Raw genomic sequence first — 25,977 nt, forward strand, 5'->3', positions numbered from 1 at the left:
AGGAAGGGGGCCAACACTTTTTCACACCACTGTATATATATATGTGTGTGTGTGTATATATATATATATATATATATGTGTATATAGATAGATAGATACGTACATAAGATAGATGTACATAAGATAGATAGATAGACAGAACATGTACAGATGGTCACCAGTTTAATTCGTAAACTTGGTTTGTAGTGTAGTACTGGACTTGAAAGCGTATCTCTTGAAGAACAGTATCTATAAAAGTGAATGATTTACAGATATGAAGTGACTCCAGCGCTGCGAGTGTCTGTGTAACTAGGCCACACATCTGAATGCACTCAATGCTCATATGATGAATGAAGCACGTTTTTACTGTGTTTGTTTGCTTCAGTGATGGTAAATCCACCTCCTCCTCTGTTTCGGGATCAGAGCTGCTCTTTTATGTCTTTGTGAACATGATTACATGGTCTTGAAAGGGTCTGATTTGGGGTCAGAGCACATTTTGAAATGTTTGGTGCCTGGAGGCTGGAGTCTATGAGATAAAGAGCAGCGTCGAGGATAGAAAGCTCAGAGAGAATGGACTCAAATGTTCACTCTAATTTCATCATCTATATTATGAAGTGTAACTTTTCTTTGCCTCCACTTTAAAAAAAGCCTACTATACAGCTGCATGATCAAATGTAGTTTATACTTCAAAAACTAAAAGGTGCCACGTGGACCAGAAGAGCACTTCTGGAAGGATTTTCTCCACTCATTTTCTCAATAAAGAATACTTAACCATGAACCAAACCAAACAGCTTTGAGATCAATCACATTACAAACATTAACAGGAGGGAAAAAACAATTACTTGAAATTATTTATATATGAAGCATTTCAAATTACATAACTGAATCAATGTAACAATTGACATTTTTTTGAGTTTTAAGTATAAATATAAAATGTGTTTTACTTGTTCAAATAATATATTTTAATATGGAATAATGGAAATCACTAAAAAGCAAATAATATGTCTGTGTGGAGAAAATAAATGGGGTTTTTACTTGTGTCTGATCAGATCATATCTGCTTACTTGTGTGCCAAAATAAGGAAGTGTGGCATGATTTTAATTCAACACAGGCTATCAAATCATCTAAAAATGTTGCAACTTGCAACAAAAATACTGTATATTTCTAAGCAAGATAAACAGTAAATGCATGTACAGTATATGATGCATTGCAATGCAGGTTTTTGAGCTGTGATTATTTTGCATGTTACTAAGTGCAGTTTGTTTTCTTTCCAACGCTTTATTGATTGTTTTAAAGCAGTCAGTTCTCCAGATGAGGATGAGCGGATGCTGCTTTAGCACTGGCCTACTGTATGTAGACAGCGAGCAGCACACTAGGGTTTGGTGAATACACTAGAAACACATTCATAATGCATGTGGAAAAATGAGCCTGTCACTAAGATCCATGTGTTTCACTTTTACTAAACATGTCAAAATAAATGTCAAACGTGTGTGTGTTTGTGTGGTTATTGAAGCTCTCGCTGTAAGTGAAGTTTGCTGCTGGTCAATGCTGCTGATGCTGTGATCAGACAGAGTCATTGATCCGCTTCAGAGAGAAACACACAGACACGCACACAACAACATTCTCACTGCACACGCTTGCTTGCTTGCTTTCTTTCTGTTTTATAAAAAAAAAAAAAAAGTTTTCTAAAACAATTGTGTATGAATGTGCAATATGTACACAATTACATTAAATATGTGCTAATTGTGCATGCATTCCATTTCTACAATTTCATTTTTTTTCTACTTTTTCTTCGTTCATTCAATTTCTTTTCTTTATTTCCTTTTCTTGCTTGCTTTCTTTATTTTATTTTCCAAAAATAAAACTTGTGTCAAAAAACTGTATATTAATATGCAATTTGGACACTTATTCAATAAATATTTTTAATTTTGTGTGCATTCTAAAACCAAAGATCTGCTTTTTGGAAATATTGCACTTTAATTTAATTTTCATTTTAACTGCATATTTGGGATTGAAGGTTTCTACAAAACAGTTACTAATGTTTACAATTGTTTATTAAATGTAAAAGATACTTGAGAATAATATTATGTTCACATTAATTTTTACATTCATTCATTACTCATAATAGTGTGGTTTATTGTATTTTTAGTGGATGTTTCTATGTTATACATGGTGAAAACACCATCAGAAAATCACGAGAAAGCAAGGCTAACACAAATACAAATACAAAATCTAAACCACATCTGAAATTACTTTTATAGGATGAGAAACGAATCATTGAATGAACTGTTTTCCAGGTTTGTTTGGTTTAGTCAGTCGTGTAAGAACAGGCTGGAGCTGTGAAGCGCTTCTTCAGGTGCGCTTCTGTGGTTTTCTGTAGTTCAGCTGCTGTTATGTGCACTTTCTCATACGGTTTAATCACACAGAGAGCTGAGCTGGGACTTTCACTCTCGTTTACACCCTCTAATTGTCTGAGCGGGTGATTGGAGCCGTGGCCTCTGGCCAGAGGGATTGTGGGATTGAATAAGAGTCATCCCATCTAAACCATCATCTGAACTCAGCAGACACAAACTCTCAAACTCTCTCTGTCTGATTCTCTTTCATTGTTCTTCTGTTAATCTCGGACTGTTGAAGAAATTATTCTTCAGTGTGTCCAGACTCTGATTCTGTTCTGCTCTACACTTACATTGATACTTTTGGGTCTTTGGAGATTATATATACTATTTTACATACAATACACAAAAAATATCAAATCACAAATCATACAAAGAATAGAATAATTAATAGAATAAACTAAATAAATAAATGCATACATACATAATTTGCTAAACATAAATTAATGTCTAAACAACTATTCAAAACATTTACAGGAGTCACATGAAATGCTTACTTTTGTAAAAGCTGAAACCGATATCAATTCTCTCTCTCTCTCTCTCTCTCTCTCTCTCTCTCTCTCTATATATATATATATATATATATATAATTTGTTAAAGATTACTCAAATTAGTGGAAGATGCAAAATTTAAAAAAAAATTTTTCAAAAATATATTTTCATTTTATATTATATATTTATTCTATTTATTTTATGTATGTATGTACTGTATTATGTATAGATTAATGTTTGCATTTATGTTTAGATTTATGTATATATGTTTAGATTTATTTATGGTTTATTTATGTTTAGATTTAATTATGTTTACATGTATTTATGAATGCTTAGATTTATTCATTTTGTTTGTATATTTATTTGTTTATATTTGTTTCTTTTGTGTCTTATTGTTTTCAGTGTATTGTAAGTCTGGCATTCATAAGGTTGATTCTTTTTTAAAATAAGAATTTTGTTCTTAAGTGATTTGCCTGCTTAAATAAGGTGAAACAAACATTTTGAATAGTCCTGCTGTATGACAAACTGCCTCTTAATTAATATGAGCACATAAAAACAGCTTTAAAATGCTGTTTTAAATGAAGCATGCCACACCACAGGACTGTCAGCTTTGCATGTTCTGTCAAAGTATTTCTCTCCAAGTATTTAGAAATAAAATCATATAATGTTATGATTATGTATATGATAATGTTATCATATAATGTAACACATGGTGCAGTGCAATGCAACACACCGAGTCATTCTCTCCTCACTCAAGTGGTGATGCATGACTGTATGAATGTATGGTGATGTATGTTAATCTGTGTGTGTGCAGGTATTTCGTGTTGGACCCTGATGTGGGTCAGCTGCAGTATTTCGTGAGCGAGCAGGGGCGGAGTCAGAAGGCCCGCGGATCCCTGCCTCTGATTGGTGCGTCTGTGACGGCGAGCGACGAGGCGCCTCACATGTTCATCGTCAGCTCGGCCAATGGGGAGCTCTTCAAACTCAGAGGTATTTTACACTCGCGCTCGTGACTCTCAGGTCAGTGCGTTCAGGAGACGATGAGCTAAAGGTTACTTGTTTCACGCAGCAGTATTGGGCTGTTACCACGGCAACCAGCGGCCTCTCTTTACAAAATTCATGTTTCATGCAGGAGTTTGTGTATTTATTCAGTATTTTTCTCTCTGTAGTTCTGGAGGCTTTTGTATTGAGAGTCTCGCTGGCATTCAGTCTGTTTCTCAGTCTGTCCAGCCATATGGAGAAAAACTGTGAACTAAACACATGATTCACTTCCATTTGGATGTCAGTTCTATACACTACCATTCAAAAGTTAGATTTTTTTTTCCCCCAAGAAATTACTACTTTTATTCATCAAGCATGCATTAAATTGATAAAAATTGAGAGTGAAGGCATTTATAATGTTACAAAATATTTCTATTTCAAATAAATTCTGTTCTTTTGAACTTTCAATTCATCAAAGAATCCAAAAAAATTACGGTTTCTGCAAAAATAATCACCAGCACAACTGTTTTCAGCATTGATAATAATCAGAAATGTTTCTTGAGCAGCAAATCAGCATATTAGAATGATTTCTGAAGATCATGTGACACTGAAGACTGGAGTAATGATGCTGGAAATTCAGCTGCGCATCAGGAATAAATTCCATAGATTTCCAATGTTCTCTCTGTGTCATTAGGTTCATTGTTTAGAATGAATCTGTGTTTATTAGCATCTCTGTTAATTGCAGTCGGTCCATCTCCTGCTCGTTACAGAAGCATCTTCATCACCTAATTAAAGTGGGAGCTTGTTTAAATTGCTAATGCCGAGCGGATCGGAGTGAAGCTTATCCGTGATGAAGCACTCTTAACATCTGTTTTACCCATTAAATGAGCATTAAATGGGTTCTGATGAAGGTTGTAGTGCTGCATGTTCTGATGAGAGACAACATCTATTTCTATGAGCAACAATAACTGAGAAACAGTGAGAGGAAGAACATCTGGTACATTGACTCTCAGAGGATCTGCGCGCTGCTGCCATCTCAAGGGGTTCTGGGTATTTACTGTGAGGTTTAGTAGCTGGATTCTACTAGCTGGTCCAAGGTGGCTCTCAGTTGTGAGGATTTGGCTAAGCTATGAAACCAAGGACCTTGATGATGAAAATCAGGTCATGTCATCTTAAATTCAACATGAAATCAAAGCTGGCCTGCTTAAAAAAATATTTATTTATTCATTTATTATATTTAACATTTTTATTTTAGATTTATTAATTTAGTATAATTTAATTTATTTATTGATGTGTATTAGATTTATTTTATTTTATATTGATTTGTTTATTATTCGTTTTTTACATATTTGTTTTTTATTTTATATTGATGCATTTTATATGTATTTATTACATATTTAATGTATTTATTTTTACTTATTTATTTTTGGCACCTGTAACAAAATCAGGTTTTGCAAGCCAACATTAAAAAAATGACAGTATGGATAGGAAACATTAGGCATCTGATTAATAATTTAGATTTTTATTACAAAATGTTTCCTGATGCATCAGTTTTCCTGCGATATGATTGAATGCAATGTTAATGTTAGTCTGTTCCCTTGATTTTTACTCTTGTGTGCAAAATACTTCCATTTAATGTGACCAGATTAGCACACCACATCTTATCTATAATGTTTTGTAAGAGTGTGCTTGTTAAATAAACCAAATGAAATATAATCATTTTAAAATTGCAAAGATGCAGTGCGTGTGTGTGTGTGTGTGTGTGTGTGTGTTATGTTGTGTTGTGTTAATGTTTGGGCGGCTGCTGCTCTGTTTCTCATTAATGGTCTGTTTCTGGTTTATTCAGGCTCTAATGTTGATGCCCTGCTGAAGCTCAGGGAAGTTTGATGATTTCAGCTCAAGTGCTTCACTGGCGTTTGTTTTGTCTCTAGGAATAGTCTGGCTTCCTGTTGAATGTGGAAGTGATGCGGTGTTCAGTGTCACTCGTCTGACCCTCGGCAGTCATTGTGAAAGATCAGTGTGTTATTTTAGTATCAGTGAGATACTATTATACTGTAGTTTTTATTTAGAGTTTGAATTAGTATCACTTTTATGTTTACATTTTAGTTACTTCTTAGTTAGTTCTCTACTTAGTAACAGTTTTGGTGTTTTACTTCAATCCCAATCTAACATGATTTAATAGAAATGCATCTTTTAAGCTGTTTCCATGGTGACTATAATGCATTAATACTTTGCATATTTACTCTCCCTCTCTCTCTCATGTTTTCTCCCATAATTCCTCTGTCCCAGCGGTGGACGCCACAGAACAGCAGCAGTGGATGACGCAACTACAGGCGTGTACCAGACGCCACTCCGACAGCAGTGCCAAGGTCTGTGCGAACACACACACACACACACACACACACACACAAACAAACACACAAACACACACACACGAACTTTTCCAGGTCTAGAAATCACACTTATAAAATTGAAATGCAGGTATTTCAAGACCGTGAGAATCGTTGTTCTTCAAAGAAACAGTTAAAAATAAAAATAAAAAAGAACAATTGTTGAAGTGAATTAAAATAAGAAAGATCTTGATATAGTTGTTTTAGCCTGTCATATTTGAAATCATTTTAAGTCATCTTGAGGGCTCTTTGCTAAGGTGTAATCTGATCAGTTGTTGTTCACAGATGAGAAAACTAAAGGATTGTGACGAGCATATGTGTGTCGACCGAACTCAGAACACATTGGACGCACAGGTAACACACACACACACACACTTTCTCTTGTTTAATGTGTGTTTGTTACATTACGTGTCTCATGTCCTGAAGTGTTTGATTGTTTTACACACAGTGGCGGTCTGTCTCTGTTAATGCTGTGCTGTAGTAACTGCTCATCATCTCATGATCACAGAGCTTCATTGAGTGAAGAACAGATGCTTTATTCTGCCTCTTTCTCGGAGTTCCTCTGTAACTGATATCACACATATTGATCCAGACGGATCTAGAGTCACTGCTGAGGGCATTAGCACACACATACTACTTTTGTTTTTCAGTTCACAGCGTTGTTTCTGAATCTTTAAAAAAAAAACATAATCTCCCACCTCAGTCTCAAAATACAAAAATATGAAAAAATACAAATTCCACCAATATTCACATCAGCACTTTTTATATATAAATAAGCATTTTTCAATGACCACTTTTTAAATAAGTTAGCTGCATACTGCAAAAAAAGGTTTTTGATTACTTGTTTAAATTAGTTTTCTAGTTAAAATATCACTGAAAGTCCTTGAAACAAGATAAACGTACTTGAGAAGGAACACTGCATGAGACATTATGACTTGTTTTTATAGACTGTATCTTAAATATGAGTGTGTTTTGTCTTACTCCATGGCTTACTTATCCTATTTCAAGGATTTTGAGATGTTAACAGGAAAAAAAAGACAAAATACTCATTAAGTATTACGAATAATTGTTTTGCATAGTTGCATTACTAATTCAAAGCCTAAAGCACTAAAAAGAAAGGAAAATACTTTTTTCCAAAGATGAGATTTATTTGTTGTGTTATTCATTTAATTAATTTTTAAAAATTATTCATAATTTTTTATTTATTTATTCATTCATTCTTGGCACTTTTTTTTAAAAAGGTAACATTATAAAATGATTCTAAACTGTATTTATGGGACATTTTTGATTAATTGAGTCATGATGCAATGACAAAATTCCTGATACATCAGTTTTCTTGCAATATGATTCGGTGCAGTGTTAATGCTTTAATACATTAACTAATAAGAATGAAGATCACTGATAAAATGTCTAATAATGTCCTTGGCTAGAAAAATCATTGCACCACACACTGCACTAAATAAAATGAATGGTTTATTTAAAAAATGATTTCAGGCCTGTGGGACGGCATTTGGCTTCAGTTGCTTTGTGCCCACGTTCGCTGTCAGAATGTGTTCGGCCCACACACACACACACACACACACACATCTTTGTTCACCTGAGAGATAGAGCGCTATAGTGTTTTACAGAGAGAGAGAAAGAGACAGACACCTGTCTGTGTGAACATCTGACCTACTTCTGCTCTGTGAGTCACTTCATTTAAAGGGGTCATATGATGTTGCTAAAAAGAACATTATTTTGTGTATTTGGTGTAATGAAATGTGTTTATGCGGTTTAAGGTTCAAAAAACACATTATTTTCCACATACTGTACATTATTGAAAGGAAAAATTGAAATCGCATCATATGACCCCTTTAAAGGCTCATATAATGTTATATTCAAGGCTGTGAATTGTTGTGATTAATTGCATCATCTTGTTGTAATTAACACACTGAATTCTGAGTAAACTCGGTAACAGGCGCTTGTGTGATTGTGAAGTACAGTAATCTGTGTGAATGACACTCACATCACAGTAGCAGCTCAAACACAAAAACAAACTGATTATCCTCAAACTGCATCAAAACTCACAGCAATACACATATATTCGTTTATCAACATATTCCATACTGAAAACAGCTTTTCTCACTTGGATTTAATCTTACTGTAAAGATGCAGTTCTCTTCACATTTCTGTGAATCACTCATGGGTGATATTTCACTTATTGATTTTCATTGATCATTACTCTTCACCACACAAACACGCTAACTGACTTTTGTTACACATCACATCTAGGTTTGATTTATAAGTTACCAATTTAGTGATAAACAGATGCTTTGCTGATGTCTGTGCATGTGTGATAAAATCCTGTTTTAATCAGCTCTAAATGTTCAGAACAAACTTTAGAAACCACAAAGTTTTAATGCCTAACACTGATTACATGCATTTAAACATTGTTTAATGGTGTTATTTTAGTATCATTGAAATGATATACTGTATACTGTTATAGTTTTATTAATAGTTTGAATTAGTTTTTGTTTTTATATTTACTTTTCATTTTAATTTTATTTAAAGTTTTAGTAACTTTGTTGTGTGTTATTGTCATTATTATTATTATTTTTAAATATGTCTACATAGTTTTTTTTTTATTTCAGTTTATTTTATTTTTATTTATTTCAGTTTACGTTTGAGTTATTTTATAAAATCAAGTTAACTAAAGCACTTGAGCGGAAACTAAATGAAAATGAGAAATGTTTCCTTGGCAACTAGCTTAATATATTTTACTTCAGTTAACATTTATTTTATTTCAAGAAATTATTTTTTTTGTTTGTTTTATTTAATGATAATATCCCTGATTTAATCATCATTTAATTAGTTGTATATGTTAATGCATTAACTAGGATGTTTGTAGGTTTCAGTATTTTTTGATAATATATCAGGCTCTTTTTTTTTATCTTTTAAGACATTATTTTATCTGTATAGTTCTGATGCTTTAGTGTATTTAGCAGTCGTGTGAAGGTCATTTTCTGGTTGTGACGTCTGTGGCTTGTGTTTTCTGGAGTGTGATTGCGGTGTGAATGAAGCTGTAATTCTGCATGCACTGCTGGTTAGACTGTATTATGTGTATCTGTGAATGGGAAGTTTTTTTTTTTTACCATCTCTCTCTGTGTGTCTCAGGGTTCGTCGGGCCGAACGCGGAGTTTCTCTCTGCTTCCTCACCTCCCTCCGTCTTCCTCTCCTGCATCTCAGAGACATCTCCCTCACCACGGGCCTCAGAGCAACATCGTTACCATCACGCACCATAAGTCGCCTGCAGCCGCCCGCCGTGCCAGAAACCAGTACCCAGAGCGCCTCCTGGAGGTCAAAGAGGTCAGACACACACACCTCAAACACTGGACTGATGGAGGATAATTACAGACCATCATGAATCTCCTGTCTGATCTAATGCAGAATTAAAGAACACTCAAAATATTATTAAAATTTAAGATGTATGTATTTGAATTGGACAAACAATTTCCATCAATTAAGATGACAGTTTAACAAACTAATAAACTTAATATTATGCATATTTGTCAGTCATACATAAATAAAAACGGTTTTCTAATTTGTTTCAAATCTCATACATTTTAACTGACTGAATATTGCTTGTTCCACAGTTAGCCATATTTGAACCATGCTCATACTTTAAACTGAATAAATGTAATTGTTTTCACAATAAACAGATTTATGCTGATTCCAAACAATTTAAATAAATGCATTTTGAAAATATGATTATTTAAATTAAATCAAATAACTGCAAATAACCTAGTTAATATTAAACTATGGCATGATTTTTTTTTTTGAGAGCAGAAATCTGACCGGTTTCATTTATGTATGACTGACAAGTAGGCTATGCATCACCTTGAGTTTATTTGGTTATGTTCAAATAAAAGCATTATGTTAAAATTGTGTAATCTAATGGATGAAATTTTAAATGCAATTTAAATACATTTGTGTGTGTGTGTGTGTGTGTGTGTGTGCTCCTTTCAATTAATGTCCATGAATGTGAAGTGAATTTGTCACATTTCACAGGATGTTGAATTGGACTTTGGAAGAGGGAATAACTGAATTTAAATTCAAAGGAATTCAACAGAGCATAAGAAATTATTAGTTCCAATAGTGAGACAAAATCAAACATATAGTCAAATTATGTGAGCTGGATCAAGCTTTAATCTGTGCAAATCAAATTATTACTGGAGAGCTGCTTTATAGGAGAAAATCATGTTGTAATTGTAATGGAAAGCAACAACTGACAATGCTTTTTGTGTGCGTGCGCGCGCGTTTAATACTGTAAAGCTGCTTGCTTTATAGCGATCTATTGTATAGAGTTATATAAATAAATATGACGTGATGAATTGCAGAGCTGTTGCAAACATATCCACGTTGCTATGATCAGATGCTTTCTTAACTGCTGTTTTCTCACTACTAGTATTTTAGTTGTTTTATTTTGTTATTGAGGGGAAATTGCATTTGCATATTCATCGAAACGCTGCTCTCAGCAGCATGCGGATGTTCGCTAACAGTTAAACGCTGCTTGTGTAACTTATACAGAACTTTTTACCTCGAAAACTTCACTGTGAGTAGGCTATATCCACCTTTAAACATGACAACACATTTGTTTGTAGTTTTGTAACGCGTACCCTCACTCTACTGGTTCTGCTTCGTTTGTACTAGGGATGGGCGTATCGATCCGAAGTATCGATATATCGATACTGACGCGAGTATCGAAAGTATCGATACTCAAACAAAAAATATCGATACTAAGGTGCGTTTTATTTACCAGTGGTTTTATTTAACAAAAATAATAATAATGCGTACAATATGCATTGAATTGGACGAATAACCTTTGTTAGCGAATAATTGTGTAGGATAGAACTATTTTCCTGCCCATCTGAACACATGCAAATGTTGCAAGACAGAACCAATCAATCACAGAGAGCATTCACTCACTGCTGACAGTGCATTCAAACAGGGCTGCGTTTCCCAAAAGTATCATAAAAAAGCATTAAAGCTTTTGGGAATGGCAGCCCTGAACAATGCTTATCAGAGGACAGAAATAAAAACATAAATGTTTGAGTTATTTCACAATAAACAAATTGAAATTGTAGCCTACATAGTTTGTGCAATTACAATTATTTAAATTGAAAGTTGAAAGATAATATTGATCATGTAAAGGTTGCATTTTATGCATGCAACAGCCATTCACTGGCAGTCCCTAATGGCAGTACAAAATATTGCACTAAATCAAAAGTTCAAATGTTACAAATAAGTTAGAATATTAATGTTGTAATACTGGTAGCACTAATATAAAAATGTGATGATATATGTTACAAAAAAGTAACAATTTTGAAATACGTTGATGGTTGTATTTTTTTGTAGGGAAAAATTTGGGATTAAACGGGTTAAAATGCGTTTTAAACATAAAGTTAAGTGGTTTTCATTACCCATTTTACTCTTAGTAATTTAATAATTTCCATAATTTAAAAGTTTAGTGCAGAAGTATCGAATCAATATCGACGATACTGCCTTGAAAAATATCGGTATCGTATCGAAAACAAAATAAGGGGTATCGCCCATCCCTAGTTTGTACTTCTCATAAATGTGTCTTCTATTGGATTACAGCCTGGAGAGCTGAATTAGAGTTGCGCTACAGCGCCACACTGGTCAAATCGCGTTATTGCAGGTCCTTACTTTAGGTAATGAGATCAAACGACTATTCGACAACTAAAGTTTTTGTCGCCAATTTTTTTATTGTCAAGATTATTATCTTGAATAAAATGTAATGAATAAATAAAATAAAATAAAAGTAATTAAAATGTAATAAAATAAAATGTAAGATGCTTTGAATAAAAGCATCTGCCAAATGCATGACTGTGAATACTGCATTTTCACACCGACTTTCTCCGGAAACATCTCTTTCCTTTAATAGAAATAAGGAACCAACTGAGCTGGTTTTGTAGCTCCGAGCATAAAGAAGCGTCACAGAGATGTTTCTCCTCATATAAACTGTGTCAGTTTGAGCTCTATTGCAGTGGTTCCCAACCCTGGTCCTGGAGGCACCCCAACACTGCACAATTTGCATCTCTCATTTCTCTGACACACCAGTTTCAGGTCTTGGAGTCTCTACTAATGAGCTGATAACCTGAATCAGGTGTGTTTGATTAAGGAGACATTCAAAATGTGCAGTGTTGGGGTGCCTCCAGGACCAGGGTTGGGAACCACTTTATTTCTGTGCCAGAGCATCATTTAGAGAATTAAGTAAGTCCTGCGTCAGCTGAAACATTATTACCTCGTCCGTCACTTCTGTCGACACACGGCTCGTGTGATCATCCACATCAACCACAGCGGAAACTTTACCGCTTTGATTTCAGGCCCTCGATTACATCAGGCATTTCAGAGGTGGAGAAAGATCTGATTAAAAATTATGATACCAAGATACTTTACAATAATGTGCTAAGAAGTCTCATCTGCTCACCAAGACCACATTTAGGGCTATTTGATTATAAATACAGTAAAAACAGTAAAAGTAGCTGTTTTCTATTTGAATATATTTGAAAATAGAATTTATTTCTGTGATGCAAAGCTGAATTTTCAGCATCATTACTTCAGTCTTCTTCAGTGTCACATGATCCTTCAGAAATCATTCTAATATGCTGATTTGCTGCTCAAGAAACATTTCTTATTATTATAAATGTGGAAAACAGTTGTGCTGCTTCATGTTTTGTGGAAATTGATATTAATTTTCAGGATTCTTTGATGAATAGAAAACTCAAAAAGAACAGCATTTATATGAAATATAAATATTTTGCAACATCATAAATGTCACCTTTAATGACATTTATGCATCCTTCATTAATAAAAGTATTAATTTCTTTAAAAAAAAAAATCTTACATCAGAATCAGTGTTTTATTATAGAAACAGACTTGCGAGCTTTTTGATGATATTTGTACCAGTTTAATCCCAAGGGCTGTGTTCTAGTTAGTTATGTACACTCTTGAAAATAAAGGTTCCAAAAGGGTGTTTTTGCAGTGATGCCATAGCAGAACCATTTTTGGTTCCCCAGAGAACCTTTCAGTGAACAGTCCCTAAAAGAACCATTTTGAAGTACATTTTAACAATCTAAAGAACCTTTTTTGACTATAAAGAACCTTTTCTGCATTTGCAAGGTTCCACAGATGTTCAAGGTTCTTCACAGAACCATTGATGCCAATAAAGAGCCTTTATTTTTAAGAGTGTAGCTGAATGGCGCCACCTGCCGGTCGACCGCAGTAAAGCTCCTTCCTCATTTCTTCAGGTTATGAACCAGGCCGAGGGTCAGCAGAAGAGTCTGGTCCAGTCCATCGAGTCTCTGCCGATGCGAGGATCCCTGTCCTGCCTGGATCATGACCTGCTGCTGCTGAAAGCCACCTCTGCCGCCACCCTGAGCTGCCTTGGCGAGTGCCTGACTATATTACAGCAGAGTGCCGGACACGACCGCGGGCCGCCCTCCGGTGAGTCCAATACGGACACCCTACAGACGCCTGTGCCTCCTCCAGACCCGGAGCCGGCCAAAGATCAGGGCGAGGTTGACTGCGGCCCCTGTCCGTATCTAACGGGCCCCATGCAGCTAAACGTTTGCAATAATTGTTGTTGAAGGGCTGTTCGTCATTCATACTGCATGTTCACTGTTTGTGTGAGTTCATCTGTATTTTAGCTCTTCATTTGAATCGTTTGTTCATTCGGTTCTGTGCCTGGTTGTATCATTTGTATTCGTGCTGAGTGTGTAACATGTTAATGCATGATTTGTGTGAGTGTTTGGAATCTGATTCCAGTCGCTTTTCAATGCTGGACGAACCACATGCCAAAGAAACACACACACACACACACACACAGACAGGTGCCTGAAAACTCAAAACGACCCAGTGGATCCAATAAAACATTTCAGATCGACCCTGACATGGACTCAGATGCTTCACTCTGGGCATCAAAATCAATTGCCATGATTTTTTATTTGATTTTATCTTTTGCATTTTTATTCATTTTTTTTATGTTGATTCACTCTGCCAAAAAAACAACTAAAAGAACAAAACGAGAACTCCTTGATATCAATGGACACCTTTGATATCTTTCTTTCTCCAAGGAGAAACACTTGAGAGCTGAATGACTTTGTGCCTGATCTGAATATTGTATTTTCCTTTTGTATTTTCAGTTTTGAATGTTGATCTTCAGATCTCAGGTTCTGTTCCTTGTGTTTGGAGAGAACGAACTGCGTTTTGTTTCAGCCTTCGTTTAATGCTGTTTTTCTTCTGTTTTGTAAAACATATTTTTGAAAGTATGAGAGCGAAAATACTTGTTCCTCTCTCACCCTGAATGCTTCAGATGAGTTCAAATTGAGATGGAAATGAGACCGTATTGGTGTATGGAGTGAATCCAAAACTGATCGCTTAGAATGTTTCTGATGTTACGGAAATGAATTAAAGGAATGGGTTCAGACGACATCTTTGATCTCTGACTGAGGTCTGTTACACACCTAGTGGCTAGTGACACACATTGAAGGGGCGGGACTCTGACATGGGCGGGGCTGTGAACGGGGCGGGGCCTACAGATCCAAACGAGGGTAACACCAATCAGGTAAATCCATATTGTGTGTTTGTTTGCATGATCAGTTTGCTTTACGTCACAATGATCAGCCAGAAATGTTTTACATGTTCTGGTCTGCATGGATGTTTCTCTGCATGGTCTGTGTGAGGATTTGTTTTCCAACTTATTCAGAAAAGAATTAATTAATCTGAAATGATGCTTGATGATGTCCGTTGTAGTGTTTTCGAGGAGAATCGTGGTCATAAGAAACACTTTTATTTTTTGACATTTTATTTAATTATTTTCAGCTGTGGATTTACTGTTCAAAAGTTTGGGAACATTCCACATTTCAGTGTTTCTGAAAGAAGTTTTTTTCTGCTCAACAAGGCTGCATTTATTTGATCACAAATACAGTAAAAATAGTAATGTGAAATAGCATTACAATTTAAAATACATGTTTTGTATTTTAATATATTTAAAAAATGTATTCAATGTTAAAATTTTTCCCTGTGATTTACAGTTTTAAGAATCTGAAGGTCCATTCACACCAAGGGCTATAACAGTTACGATAAATATATACGTAGTATTAAAGGGTTACTCCACCCCAAAATTAAAATTTTGTCATTAATCACTTACCCCCATGTCATTCCAAACCCATCACCACACAGATACGCTGTTACGCGGAGGAGACAAATTGATGAATAAAGTCGTTATTTTTGTTTTCTTTGCTTGGTAAGTGATTAATGACAAAATTTTCATTTTGGGGTGGAGTAACCCTTTAAAAATTGTTCTAAAAAAGAATCACAGAGTCCAACCATAACGATAACGATACAGAGGAACAATATTGGAATAACTTTCAGAACGATTTTTATTTTCAGCTGATGAACGTTAAAAACATCGACAGCCAATCAGAATCCATCTTGCTTTAAAGAGCTAGTGCGTTTATGGACGATAAAACTGCAGTGCACTCATAATAAACAGAGCGTTATACCAAAGTCAGTTGACGTGTGCTAATATGGTTATCAATCTTGGTGTAAAAGGGGTTTTTTTTTTTTTTGACATTTTATTGTTCAGAGGTTGCTTATTTAGAGCTCGAGGATTTAAAGGGATAGTTCACCCAAAAATGTAAATTCTGTCATTAATTACTCACCCTCATGTCATTCCAAAGCCGCAAGACCTTCGTTTGTCTTCGGAACACAAATTAAGATTTTTTTTATGAAATCTGAGAGCTTTCTTATCCTTCATAGACAGCAAGGGTCCAACCATGTTCAAGACACAGAAACATAGTAAAGACATTTAATATGACACATTGTTAAAATGGTCCATGTGACTTCAGTGGTTCAACCGTGATTTTATTTGTATATTTTGTTTTCTTTGCTGAAAAAATATTCTTGTAGCTTTGTAAAATTACGGTTGAACCACTGATGTCACATGGACTATTTTATCGATTTCCTTGCTATGTTTCTGGGCCTTGATCGTGGTTGTACCATTGCTGTCTATGCAGGGTCTGAGAGCTCTCGGATTTCATCAAAATATCTTAATTTGTGTTCCAAAGATGAACGAAGGTCTTATGGGTTTGGAGCGACATGAGGGTGAGTAATGAGAGAATTTTCATTTTTAGGTGAACTATCCCGCTAAGTGTCAAACATTCGGCTGTGAGAGACTCCACATACTCTCCAAAGATCAAAGATCTCATTGGTGATTTTTATTCTTTTCTTGGGTAAATCTGTGAGAAAAGTCGAGGGAAAGCATTAGTTAATCTCTCTAGAGTGTTTCTGATATTAGTCATATGGGCCAGAGTTCAAGTAAACAGTCTGTATATAGTCATCAAAAGTGATTGTTTATGTAAATGATAAGACTTCTGTTCCAGCAGTGGTTGTTTATTTCAGTTTTCTGAGAGTAGATGGTTTCTAAAAAGAGCCTCATGCATCTCATGCATTTATAAATTAATAAAATCTTTATAAATTAATATCTATCTATCTATCTGTCTGTCTGTCTGTCTGTCTGTCTATCTATCTCTTATTAAAATGCAAATAATCTACAGCTTAATGGGCCACAATATCACAAAGACAAACTGTATTTACATCTCAGTTATGTCATAAATTGTATGTGGCTGAATCTGTCTGAATGTAAGAAACTTGACATCAGCTGATCAGAAATATTGTGAGAGCAGATGCCAAGTTCATGCAGCCCTGATGATGCTTTGATCATGATGTCATGAGAATTTGAGATGTTTCTGCATCAGTACAAGAGCTTAAAGAAACTTCACATCTTTTTACAACACACTGAACTGCTGCAGAATTAATCTACAATTAATTGGTTATATATATATATAAAAAATAATAATACAGTGTTAAAACATTCAAAGCAGCATATGATGTTTGTGTTGAAAGATGTGAATCATTCCTGCTGAAAAAAAATCACCTAGGTGGTTTGCTGGTTTTAGTTGGTTTCCAGTTTTAGTTTGATGGGCATTTGTCAGCCAGCTAAACTCTGTAAGCCACTTTAGGCTGTTTTTTTTCATCAGGGTCATCAGCGTGACAGACTGAACGCAGACTGAAGGTCACTAATTGATTTGGTTTTGAGTTTCGGTGTGATGGGTAACTGCTGACCGCTGGTCATGTGTTCCTGCAGATAATGTTCCCGTGTGGACCGTCCCAAAGTCGCCCTCAGGAGAACTTCTGAGGAACAGCGGTGCTGTTACCCGGAGCTCCACTGAGCCCTCGCACTCCCTCAGGAAACCAAACTTGCTGCAGAACACTGAGGTGAGGCAATACTGCGCATTATACATATTTTACCCTTCAAAAGTTTTGGGTCAGTAAGATTTTGAAATGTTTACATTTTTATGCTCATTGAAGCTGCATTTGTATTTCCAAAAATACAGTACTAGAAATGCAATATTGTAAAATATTATTTCAGTTTAAAATAAGTTTTCTATTTTAATATATTGTAAAATGTAATTTATTTCTGTGATCAAAGCTGAATTTTCAGCATCATTACTCCAGTCTTCAGTGTCACATGATCTTTCAGAAATCATTCTAATATGCTGATTTGCTGCTTAAGAAACATTTCTGATTATTAACAATGTTAAAAACAGTTTTGCTGCTTAATATTTTTGTGGAAACTGATTCTTTGATGAATAGGATGTTGAATCAAACAGCATTTATTTGAAATTGATTGTTTTATAAGATTATAAATGTTTTTACAATCACTATTAATAAATTTAATTCATAATATAGGCTATATATATATATAAATGATATACAAACTATATAATCAAATATTTTTCTATTTTTTTTTTTATGTATTCATTCTTTTATTCATTTTATAGAATATTGTTGCATAAATTTAGTTGTGTGAGGTCATATATGTGATGTGTGTGTTTGCTACAGGATGGGATGGAAGTGATTTCTCCTGAGGAGGAGGTGATGGATTCAGATGATAACACTGAAGAAGATCTGGGTGTGTTGGACGACCAGAGGAGCGTCATTCTGCATCTGCTGTCTCAACTCAAACTGGGCATGGATCTCACACGGGTGTGAATCACAACAACACATCAGTAACACATCAGTATCAGTATTTGACTTTAAGGTGTCTATCTGTGTGCAGGTTGTTCTTCCCACATTCATCCTGGAGAAGCGTTCACTGCTGGAGATGTACGCTAACTTCATGGCACACCCGGACCTGTTCCTGTCCATCTCTGCCGGAAGCACCCCGGAGGAGCGTATGATGCGTTTCGTTGAATATTACATGACCGCCTTCCATGAAGGACGTAAGGGTGCCGTCGCCAAAAAGCCCTACAACCCGGTGCTGGGCGAGACCTTCCACTGCTCGTGGGAGGTTCCACAAGATCGAGTCTGCCCTCTGAGGACTGAGACCAACCCCAGGACTAATCAGGAGGTGACGGGGGCGGGGTCAGACCCTTACAGGGTGCGTTTCGTGGCGGAGCAGGTTTCCCATCATCCTCCAGTGTCTGGGTTTTACTGTGAGTGTGCTGAGAGAGGCATGTGCGTCAACACACACATCTGGACCAAGAGCAAGTTCATGGGCATGTCAGTGGGCGTCTCTATGGTAGGAGAAGGTGGGTCAATTTTCACTCAGAGGTTGCTAGTAAATTTCACAATTAAAGGGATTGTTCATGCAAAAAAAAAAATTAGCTGAAAATGTACTCATCCTCAGGCCATCCAAGATGTAGATGAGTTTGTTTCTTCATCAGATGTGGAGAAATTTAGCATTACATCACTTGCTCACCAATGGATCCTCTGCAGTGAATGGGTGCCGTCAGAATGAGAGTCCAAACAGCTGATAAAAACATCACAATAATCCACAAGTAATCCACACCACTCCAGTCCATCAGTTAATGTCTTGTGAAGTGAAAAACTGTGTTTGTTAGAAATGAGTCCATCATTAAGAAGTTTTAACTTCAAACTGTCCTTTATCCATAATATTGCTTTCTCCAGTGAAAAGTCACCTAGTCTGAATCAGGAGAAAAATATGCACAGATCAAGCCCAGTTTATAAGCGAAAACAGTCAAGAACAGTTCTAAACAAATATGTTGGTGGATTTTTATGTGATAGTACAACAGGAGATGGACTTATGATGCTTACATATGTTACAGAATGTTACGATGTGTTTACTAGTTGCTCTTGTGTAAAGTTATATATGAATGTATGTGTGTATATACACTGAACAAAATTATAAACGCAACACTTTTGTTTTTGCCCCCATTTTTCATGAGCTGAACTCAAAGATCTAAGACTTTTTCTATGTACACAAAAGGCCTATTTCTCTCAAATATTGTTCACACACATGTCTAAATCTGTGTTAGTGAGCACTTCTCCTTTGCCAAGATAATCCATCCACCTCACAGGTGAGGCATATCAAGATGCTGATTAGACAACATGATTATTGCACAGGTGTGCCTTAAGCTGCCCACAATAAAAGGCCACTCTAAAATGTGAGCCTAAGGCACACCTGTGCAATAATAATGCTGTCTAATCAGCATCTTGATATGCCACACCTGTGAGGTGGATGGATTATCTCGGCAAAGGAGAAGTGCTCACTAACACAGATTTAGACAGATTTGTGAACAATATTTGAGAGAAATAGGTCTTTTGTGTACATAGAAAAAGTCTTAGATCTTTGAGTTCAGCTCATGAAAAATGGGGGCAAAAACAAAAGTGTTGCATTTATAATTTTGTTCAGTGTGTGTGTGTATATATATATATATATATATAACTTATGTAGTATGTATGATTCTCCTTTAAGGTTCTTGGAATCGGGATTTCATGAGATTTATTTCAAGATTTTTCTGTAGCAGATACTTTTCACTACGTCACAATTCAGTTCAGGGGTGAAAGGTGTTGTGTGAATGCGTTTGTTTTCCCGTTGGACTCTTGGTGTGATGTGAACCTGATGGATCATCTGTGCTGATGTGTTCAGTCGTGCTTTAGGGTTTTGCTCTGTGCTCTTCAGGCGTGTTGTACCTGCGCGATCACGGGGAGGAGTACGTGTTTACATTCCCGAGTGCGTACGCTCGATCCATCCTCACCGTGCCGTGGGTGGAGCTCGGAGGAAAAGTCACCATCAGCTGCGCTAAGACCGGATACTCGGCCAACGTCACATTCCACACCAAACCCTTCTACGGGGGCAAAGTTCACAGGTCAGTCAGCAATGTCATTGATTCTGAAATCTGAAAGTCTATGAGTGATGATGATGATGATGATGAAGGTGTGTGTGTTCAGGGTCAGTGCAGAGGTGAAGCAAAACTCCAGCGGGACGGTGGTGTGTAAAGCTCAGGGCGAGTGGAACGGGACACTGGAGTTCATCTACAGCAGTGGAGAGACCAAAGTCATCGACACAAACAAACTGCCCGTCATCAGGAAGATGATTCGCCCCGTCGAGAAACAGGGCCGGACCGAGTCCAGGTAAAACTCTCTGATTACTATATTTATATATATAATTTTTGGTAACCACCAATACTGTTAGTTTAGGGTAGCTGTGGCTCAAACCTTACACTGGGTGGTGGTCTAATAAATTTAAGCACTATAAGAAACATTTCTGATTATTATCAATGTTGAAAACCGTTGTGCTGCTTCATATTTTCTGGAAACCATGATACACATTTATTTTTCAGGATTCTTTGATGAAAGAAGTTCAAAAGAGCAGCATTTATTTGAAATCTTTTGTAACCTTAATTTCACTTTTGATCGATTTAATGCATCCTTGCTAAATACAATTTTTTCTTATTAAAAAAGTCTTTAAAAAGCCCATACTTTGGGATTTCTGAAGGATCGTGTGACTCTGAGGACTGGAGCAATGATGCTGAAAATTCAGCTTTGATCACAGCAATAAATTACTTTTTACAATATATTCACATAGTAAACAGCTATTTAAATTGTAATAGTATATCTTAATATTGCTGATTTTACAGTATTTTTAACAAATAAATGCAGCCTTAGTAAGCTACTTTTTTTATTTTGTGGTCATTGATATAGTTGTGATATTCTGTGTTTTTGATCTCAGGCATCTCTGGCAGCATGTGACCGCGGTGCTCAAGGAAGGAAACGTTGATCTGGCCACTGAACACAAGCATGTGTTAGAGGAAGACCAGCGATCAGATGAGAGACAGAGAGCTGCCAACAACATGCCCTGGAAACCCAAATACTTCAACAAAGAGGTGTGTTCATGACTGAAACCACTCAGACACGTCTACAGTTACAGACTGGTTTTGAAACCTGACAGACTATAAATCTGAAGTAAATGCATTAGAAAACTTTGGGAAAAATGGACCATTTAGATTGTGAAGCTTATCTCTCTTATGCAGCTAAGATGAAACCATTTTAACCGTTTTTCTGGAGTTTCTATGGTGTGAAGCTGATGAAGGTATTTGTCTGTGTGCAGGATGACGAATGGGTCTACAGAAACCCCTTATGGAAAACACATTGAAGAAAGGAAGATGAACGCTGATCAGACTAACACAGGGACTGAAAACAAACCGCAAAAATCAAAAACAGGAGAATAATGATGCATCACACTACAGACTGTACAGAAACCAGTGTGTATATATGAGAACATGGACACATAGAACAGACCTTTTATACACTGTATAAATGATATATTATTTTTCACGATTATAACCGAGCCTTTGTGGATATGCACATGTACACAGTATTTATGTGATCTGTTACTAGATGATTTGTTAACAGAGTAAGAGTTATGGATTTACATCCAGTGTGCATTTAACAATGTGGACAAGATGTTCAGAATCAAATTCAGTATTTCACCCCAATATTATATATATATATATATATATATTAATTAATATAATTCATTATATTGTAATAATTCATAATTAAATTGTAAATTCAATTATACATTGTATAAATTCAATTCTATCATAATTATATTATTAATAATACATTATATAAGGTTTTTGCATTGTGACATTATTTTAATAAAAATTACACATTTCCCACCTAACTTATTATTACTGCAATATCCTATTTTTTTATTCCATTCCAACAAATAAATATTGTAATATAATATTTTATTTAAATCAGCATAACTTAGTACAGCAAATACAATCACAATATAGAAGTACTTCACAATTATTTTAAATAAATCTTGATGGTCCTGAAATAAGCTTCAGTTTCTTATGTTTAGTTAAGAAATAAAACTGTATTTTGCTGTGAAATATGATCTGCACATGTTCTTGACAGATGAACAAGTGATGATATTATGTTTGAGATGAATCAGCAGACATTAAACAGATGAAAATGGTTGTGTTTTCACTGATCAGGTGAGCTGATGGTGCTGTGATTGAGTTATTAAATGTTAAATGAATGAGCATGTCTGGTTAATCAATATCCTCTTCATGAGTCACTGCTAATTACTGAGGCCTGCTGACAGAACGCTATTGTTCAAACTAATTGGCCATTAAATGAGATTTTACCCGAGAAGTTTGACATCGCTCTGCCCCTCCGCAATTCTGATGCACTTTTAAAGGGGATCATGAAAATCTGATTTTTAAGTGCTATAATCAGGTCCTCGGTGCATCTACCAACCAAGGAAACGTGAAAAAGATTAACCCAGTAACTTTGTTTTGGGTAGCCTTTTTCTGCAAGCGTCTGAGAAAACGAGCGCGTCTGATTTGGAACGCAGCCTGTGACAGCAGCCGTCTTTGAACCTCTCTCACTGTACGACACAGGACCACCGATTAGGAGCCACGATCACAGAAATTGCCACGATTGTTTCACAATGCCAATCTTTCATCTGGGACAGCCGAAAATCATGCAGTGTGTTTAGGGCTTTAGATATGTAGGACATACCCATTGATCTCACCTCAGATCACTTACCTGTGGCCTGTAGCACGAAGCGAGATGAACAAACTCAGAGTTTCAGAGTAGGTTTAGAGTTGACAAAACTAAACAAATCCAACCTGGCTTAGATCAGGATCAGCTATGAACCTATGATTAGTTTCGTTGAGGTTGAACTGGAATATCCTACATAAAAAAAGAGGAATAACTGAGAAAGGATAAACTACACCCATTCGCTATGAATTCGCTAACAAATGTTTTGTGCGCCATTTCAAAGATTGCAACTATTTGAGTGCTATGAGTGGCTAACAGCTAGCACCGAGCACAACAAGTTATTTGGCCATGTTTGGCCTTTTTTTGAAATTGTTGATCAGCTGTCATTGTTGTTGAGAGCTTGTGTGCGGAATAATATGCGAATTATATGCATATGGCTGCGTTAGCTGTTACAGAGATGTGTAAGATAGATGTGTAAGGGTATGTAGTTTACAGTTGCTTACTGAAGGCCCTGACTGAAACCCCACGGTACACAACTGGATATATGTCACTTTGCTCACAGCTTGATTGGTCCAGTTTGGGTTTGCGATCTCTAAACCAGAATAAAACTTGCTCTGGAGCAGGGTAGCTGTAGCGTAAGTTACCATGGTGTGAAACCCGCTCAACACCAACCCATCTTCTTGAGCCCGAAAACTCAGAGTTTGCTCAAACTAAACACAAACTTACCTGGGTAAAAACTGAAACCGGCTTCATGCTACAGGCCACTGGACTCCTTGCAAGTTTGCCATCTTCACAGCCTTCTCCGGTCTGCTCTGTGGATTCTTCCTAGAGAGGAAATGGACATTGTTGACACTCAATCAACAGCTAAAGCCGCTTTTCCACTGAAATTACCTGGAACAATTTGTCCCAGGAACTTTTTCCCCCCAGACCTTGCTGTCTGCGTTACCTTCGTGGTCAAAAGTACCATGAAGAATAGGCAAATACTCTGGTGACGTAGGTTTGCTCGTGTTTCTCAATACCAAGTACGCAAATTTCGGATTTGCGTCCTCAGTAGTTCGGACTGTGCCAGTTTGACTCAGGAGTGCGAACTCACGGGGACGGGACGACGCAAGTCCGGTAATTCTGCAAATGGAACAGCAGCGTAATTGATAACGTCAGTCAGCTCGCCTTGGCTACTGCAATTTTCCTCACTGTATTTACAATAAGACGGAATATGATATCAAACACCTCTGCCTCTTTTCGTTTTCATTTAAACATATTAATAGCCACAGAAATGTAGTTCAGGGAACGTAGCCTACATACATTACAATGAAACGAAATATTAAATCAAACATTGCCTCTTTTCATTTTCATTTTAACATATTAATAGACTAATAGAATAAAGACCAAAGATTACCTGTTAGATTTCCCCAAATGAATTATATCTTATGTTTAACCACTACAGAGACATCAGAGCCAGCGGCAAATGTCAGAAGGACTAGCCGAGTTGAGGCTGCTCTCATCAGGAAACATGAGCACTGAGCGCCCGCTGCTCGAGTGGAGCTGATCGTCTCCGAAATCGGCGAAGCACATTTTCAAATAGTCGCTGTCTTTATAAATAAACCGCAGATTTGAGTTTTAAACAACTACATTCTCGCCTGAAATACTTTTAAAACTACATTTCATGACACAATAACAGTAATATTTTTTTTTTAATTATGCGAATGAATGGTGGTTGAAATACAATGCTGTGTGAACTCAACCGATCAGCATGTTCAGTGCCCAAGTCCCGCCCCCAAAATTTCCGGACCTTTTAAAAAGTACTACCTCGCGAGCAGGTACTTTCTGAGAGGCAATTTTTTACCCGGAAATTTAGATCCTGGTTCCTGTGGTGGAAACACACCGAGTACCGGAGTTGTGCCCAATTCTGACCCCCGCCAGATTACTACCCCCCTAGTATTGGTAGGTTTAGGGTAAAGTGTGGGGGAGGGGTTCGGATTAGGCAATCAGGTAGCGATTTCAACTAGGGGGGTAATAATTTGGCAGGGAGTCGAAGTCCCTAGTTCCTGGGGAAAGTTCCTGCGGTGGAAACGGGGCTTAAGTTACCAGAACTGTTCACAAGATACTTATCTGCTGTCTTGCATTGCTGCTCACCTGCTTATCACCTGTATAATAAAGTCTCTCCTCTTCTGTCTGTGACAATATGCTGTGCCACACCGCCCAGCAGTGTTCAGCACAGGTTTCACTCGCGTGACGCTCCGCTGAATGTTCTGCTCTATGAATGTGCGTTCCGCTCATGTAGCCTACCACTCACGCTAACTGGAAAAGCAAAGTCCACTCAAATAACGCGCCGACAGGAAATTTCTATGTATTATACTTGTCCCTGTTTGCAATAGCGCTACTGTACTGTAACATGCTGTAGTAAAACTGTACTGGGCAACGCTAGTAAAATGACGCTACCCTCTTGCTATGCACTGCTCACGTGCTCTGATAATAATAGCTTTGTAGGACTATAAATTATTTGTATAATTAGTCAAAAAGGTTGTATCTGATTCTGTTCCATAGAACTGAATGAAAATAATATACTGATATTTAATAGGCCTATTAATTTTTTTTGTCCAATTTTAATTTACTTTCAAGGTTATTTTATTGGCTTGTATTTTTTTAAATTCAGTATCATTAGAACTGAGTTAAATTAAAAAGTCTTACACTAGGGTTGAGCCGATAGACGATGCCATCGTCCATCGCCGATGGCTGACAGACATCACGATGTTAAGCTGTTCATTCAACAAGCAAGCTTTAAGCAGCACATGAGAATTTACACTGGAGAGAAAACTTTCACCTGCTCTCTATGTGGAAAGAGTTTCACAATGAAAA

General features: G+C 36.4%; 1 protein-coding gene across 1 annotated transcript; it reads left to right on the forward strand.

Moving 5' to 3' along the window:
* The first annotated feature begins 3,680 nt into the window (after nucleotides 1-3,680).
* On the forward strand, nucleotides 3,681-22,098 carry LOC107729867 (oxysterol-binding protein-related protein 10-like). Its single transcript, XM_016540587.1, has 12 exons — nucleotides 3,681-3,853; nucleotides 6,134-6,213; nucleotides 6,520-6,588; nucleotides 9,388-9,579; nucleotides 13,545-13,881; nucleotides 17,444-17,574; nucleotides 18,202-18,345; nucleotides 18,419-18,890; nucleotides 20,285-20,471; nucleotides 20,554-20,736; nucleotides 21,335-21,488; nucleotides 21,713-22,098. The coding sequence occupies exons 1-12, from the start codon at nucleotides 3,808-3,810 to the stop codon at nucleotides 21,755-21,757; spliced, it is 2,040 nt and encodes a 679-aa protein (XP_016396073.1). The 5' UTR covers nucleotides 3,681-3,807; the 3' UTR covers nucleotides 21,758-22,098.
* The last annotated feature ends 3,879 nt before the right edge of the window (nucleotides 22,099-25,977 follow it).

Source organism: Sinocyclocheilus rhinocerous, unplaced genomic scaffold (genome assembly GCF_001515625.1).
Source record: "Sinocyclocheilus rhinocerous isolate Xijiao unplaced genomic scaffold, SAMN03320098_v1.1 scaffold6421, whole genome shotgun sequence".
NCBI classification, from domain to species: Eukaryota; Metazoa; Chordata; class Actinopteri; order Cypriniformes; family Cyprinidae; genus Sinocyclocheilus; species Sinocyclocheilus rhinocerous.

Bases quoted from the DNA above. Each gene is read 5' to 3' on its own strand.
- LOC107729867 (XM_016540587.1), top strand. From the start codon at position 3,808: ATGTTCATCGTCAGCTCGGCCAATGGGGAGCTCTTCAAACTCAGAG. The intron at 3,854-6,133 runs GTATTTTACACT...CCTCTGTCCCAG, and splicing joins GGAGCTCTTCAAACTCAGAG to CGGTGGACGCCACAGAACAG. The intron at 6,589-9,387 runs GTAACACACACA...TGTGTGTCTCAG, and splicing joins AGAACACATTGGACGCACAG to GGTTCGTCGGGCCGAACGCG.